Below are 4,468 nucleotides of genomic sequence, written 5' to 3' on the forward strand. Positions count from 1 at the left end.
CGCCTTAACAAACTCTTTCGATTGCCTGTGTCCAGGGAATAAATTCCACTCCCTAAGGAATTGTTTCATGCCCCAATTATTAATACTCTCTTTCGCTGTGCTTATAGAGTGAGGTAATACCGGTTGTGGCCCGACAAACACAGTATTAGAACCTTCTTTGGCCAGGCCATCCGTTTCCTTGCTTGTTCATTGCCATGGTGTCCTTTATGTGCTGGTATCCAAATAAGAGTTACCTTTTCTCAAACCTGGAAGAGATCCTATTGATAAGAGCTGCAGTTTCCTCCACCAGTCGTGAGTTTGACAAATCTTTTTGTAATGACCTAAGACTAACCTAACTGTCAGAAAAAATTCTAATATCTTTTCCCTTAATTTTATTTTCCATAAGTATTCTACAACACACAATAATGGCCCAGATTTCCGCCTGAAAAACGGAGGTGTTATTACCAAGAGGGGAGGAGAAGCTGATTCCTAATTTTGGTATGTAGATTCCTGCACCACTCCTTCTACCTTTGATAAGTGAACCATCTGTGTAGCGGTCTATGTTACGATGGTCATCATCCAAACTATAATTGTAATCACAAGGGATGACCTGAAAGTGCTTTTTCCCCGAAGGGGTTTTAATCTTTTTATCACTAACACTTAATAATTGACCGTTAACCTTGCTCAATAGTTGTGAGATTTTCGAGTGGCCTATGTTATTGCACTTATGATTCCAGCTGCTCTCGCTAATTAATCTGTAGCAGCTGATTAGTGCTCTGACCTTAACCTCAATGTGAAGAGGTGTGGTATTAGTTATGATTTCAAGTGCTAGGGTTTGTATAGTTGAAAATGCTCCTGTCATCATCAAACAACCTAGTATTTGCAATGACCTTAATTTGTTACTGTTCCCTTTATTTTCTACACCTTCCACCATACTAAATCTGCAGAAAATAATCTAGGTAGAATAATTGCAGTATATAGCCATTTAGCTACTCATGGTTTGATGCCCCATGTTTTACCGACAATTCTCCTACATTGTACCATTGTTATAGTTCCTTTCCTGTATATGTTATTGATGTGACCTTTCCAATCAGCTGCTTTACAGTAGTTGGTAGGGTTTGTGAAATTAGCGGTAATGTATTTTATCTTGAACCAAAGGGTATATAAGTCCATATGTGTAGTTAACATTTAACAGTTTTGTATGTACCACAGTCTCTCAATTCTGTTTTAATAAATTTTTTGTTGTATCAAATGTTTTCATTTTACCAAGGATAATAGTTAATTTGTATTGAATGTGATACAATTATTGTCTGTTTCAGAGGTTTATTTTTTATTATGATGTTTTTGTTTTATAGTTAATTGTACCAAGGGTGTAGCAATTGTGAGCTGTATTTTACTAATTCTTATTAAGATTGTTTCAATAGTTTAAGTCAGAATGTATGATGACAGTTCAACAATAAATCTACAAATTTAATTCTTGTTTGAAAAAATAACTTTAAAAAATTTTATGTGTTAAAAATTTTATTGATAGTATCATGTTTATTTTGAAGCATTGATCAACATTATGCTGCCAGAAGTTGCCTACTTTGAATTATTTTGGTCGATCCCGCTGTCTCTTGTAACCAAATGGTCGATTGGGCAAGGCTGTTATTGTGCGTGCTTTGAGCAGCGGAGTACACTTTGTACTCCATCAAAAACCTGTACGGAACTAGATACGCTCCACTATCTGTGTTCTCGTTGAGGTCCATTTCCGGAAGTTCTCCGAGCTTGGCCAAATAAGCCTCGGGAAACATATCTGGTGGAGCTTCTTCTGACAGACACCACAGTTGGAAATCAACCCTAAATATAATTCAGTTTATGAGTATGGATTTTTTTTTAACCTTAATATAGCAGGTCATTTCAAACCTTGTTCCAACCCAGTTGTCTGAATCGAGATTCATTTGTTCCATCCTTTTATCGATATAGCGCAGAACTTTCATTTCTCCTTTACGCACTTCTTTGACTTCTTCCCTAACGTTGACTTTTGGTGGTCCAGATATGTAAACATTTTTAGCGTCGAGAAGAGGCCATCCTGGATACTGTCGTCTTCCCATGGCCAGTGCTCTGTCCATGCATATCTATAAAACAGGCAATAATTTGATACTTAGTTTTTCATATAAAAAAAATTAATTGTTGTTTTCTAACTCACCCAACGTAAACGGAGTGTATGAAATAAATTACCCCATCGTATTGTTTCACAGATGTATGAGGCGAGTGCTCGTCTCGCTTCGTTCTGTGGCATTTGCTGAAGGCCTAGTGGCGGTGGAACAACAGTATTGCTGAAGTCTACAATTTCAAAATTACTAGAAAATATTTAAAAATTAAATTTCAAATAATTTTATAATATAAATAATGTATGGTCGATGAAAAAAAAATTTACCCACTGATGTAGCATCTTGAATCTTTATATTTTGGAGTTTGTTCATACGAAATACGAACACAAGAATTGGAGCAGAGTGAGCAATTTAAAAACTTCAGTATCAATAATCCCATGTGGTCCTACAACATTTCATGTTTATCACAATTACATTTTAAAAATGGTTACAATTTTCTTTCACCTTTTCCATATCCCATGTATGTACAAAGAAATAACTTAATAATTCAGAGTTAATAGTTCTTAGTTCATTCATAAGTGATGAAACATTGTCATCTTTAATGTTAATAGAACTATTTTCCGATCCTTTTAATAATCTCTGAAATTCCTGCAGGCTTTTCACAGCTTTGAACACAAGTGTGCTTTGGCTTAAAGAATTCTCTTCAAAATATATCGTGCAAATAATGTTGTACTCGGATTTCATTATCTGAAAAAAATATGAGCGTTGAATTAGAAAAGAAAATTTAAAGCTGGCAGGTTTGCCACTTCGAATTATTCTACCTGAAGTAAAATACCTGAAGAAACGTGAAATTGGCAACTTCTTTCATCTCTGCTTGAAGTGATCTAGGGTCTCCGGCCGATGCTGATATCCTAGTCTTTGTCGCATTCAGCTGTGATTCTATCATAGGTGCTAACTTTCGAAATTCCTTCCTCATGACCCTGTAGGCGATTGTAGCAAATTTTGTACTTATCTTGCTTACTGAAGTGACAACCTGGAGAAATTTAATTTACAATGAATTTTGAGTATTATAAACGTTTGGTATAAGCAATTCTAACTCCTGAAGTTGAAAAAAAATTCTAGTTTGATTAGCTCTCATAACCCTTTATCTACATGTACTGGTTTTGTCTGTAACAGATGAAACACTGTTGACAGAACAACCGACAAGAATTAACAGACCAAAATGATTAAAGACAATCAAGCTACAAGATTTTTTTTATGTTGAACTCATAAACACTGATTACAATACTGCATACATATATTCTCACTAGTTTCTCAATGAAGATGAAATGCATATAAGAGAAAAATAAGAAACAAGCGAGATAGATGGACCCAGTAAGATGATCATTTAAGTGAGTTCAAGTAGTGTGTTCATCCACTTTCAGACCAACGGAACCTCATTAACATATCTTATGTTTCAAAAAAGAAAATTGGTTTTATTACCTCATCTGGGTCCAGTTCAGCAACTATTTGTTCGAGAATCTCAATTGGCAATTCTGCCAAATTAACCCTGACCACGACCATTATTAAATTTTATGTTTTTTTTTTCTTTTTATATGTAAACTGTAAATTTTTTTTTATTAGTTCGAAAGTTAAATGGGTTTGGATGTTTTTTCGTTACTATAGTTACATTAATAATGTAAAGGATAAAATTACCCAGTTGTGAAAAAACAAAGTACAAATATGGTTAATTTGTAAATTAATTTTTAAAAATTCATATTTTGATCAACCTGGATCTTTTTCTTACAAAAATATTGACAAAATAAAGCATCAGCTACATTTTGACAATGTTTGTGACTTAAGGGATTTTCAGAAATAATCGAAATGTATTGTTCCCCATTTTTAACCCAATTAAGCTTTTACAATCATTCCACCTTGACAGTTAAACATAATTGTCTGATTTTTCTGTGTAGTCTGCGCATGAAACTGTAATTTGGTCATTACTGATTGTTTTGGTCTGCCTATTCTCACAGTGCAGTAATGGGTAATGGCCAAATTACAAGTTAAACAAAATATCCGTAATAAATGTTATTACTATTAGTTATTTGTTTATAAACACAAAAAAAATGGATTTTCACAAAATGGAAAATAACACTAAAAATGACCAAAATCAAAATGGTCATGATGTAGAAAGCATAAATAAATAATATATTTATTATAATAATCTGACATTAATTAATGCCAAACAAATCATGTAAGAAATAACAAATTGTTTTGTTAAATTGTAAATATAATTCACTAATTTCTTGGTCCGCTTGACCAACTAATATATTACAATTAATTAAGGTTTTTAGTTGAGATAAAAAAGTCAATGGCACGAGCGGGATTCGAACCCACAATCTTCGGCTAGATACGCT

At 33.6% G+C, this 4,468-nt stretch overlaps 1 protein-coding gene across 2 annotated transcripts; it reads right to left on the reverse strand.

Annotated features, from left to right (window-relative positions):
* Nucleotides 1-1,482: 1,482 nt before the first annotated feature.
* On the reverse strand, nucleotides 1,483-3,741 carry LOC106661643. 2 transcript variants are annotated; one of them, XM_014385179.2, is made up of 7 exons: nucleotides 3,555-3,741; nucleotides 2,908-3,105; nucleotides 2,577-2,819; nucleotides 2,403-2,517; nucleotides 2,168-2,304; nucleotides 1,885-2,096; nucleotides 1,483-1,818 (listed from the first exon to the last, which is right to left on the reverse strand). In XM_014385179.2, exons 1-7 carry the CDS (start codon nucleotides 3,633-3,635, stop codon nucleotides 1,542-1,544), a joined length of 1,263 nt encoding a protein of 420 aa, XP_014240665.1. In that variant the 5' UTR covers nucleotides 3,636-3,741; the 3' UTR covers nucleotides 1,483-1,541. The 2 variants fall into 2 exon arrangements, with proteins under 2 accessions (XP_014240665.1, XP_014240664.1); XM_014385178.2 differs by having other exon boundaries at nucleotides 2,168-2,321; nucleotides 2,399-2,517.
* Nucleotides 3,742-4,468: the final 727 nt, after the last annotated feature.

This window comes from Cimex lectularius, unplaced genomic scaffold (genome assembly GCF_000648675.2).
Source record: "Cimex lectularius strain Harlan isolate CLEC.00 unplaced genomic scaffold, Clec_2.1 scaffold166, whole genome shotgun sequence".
In the NCBI taxonomy this organism is placed as follows: Eukaryota; Metazoa; Arthropoda; class Insecta; order Hemiptera; family Cimicidae; genus Cimex; species Cimex lectularius.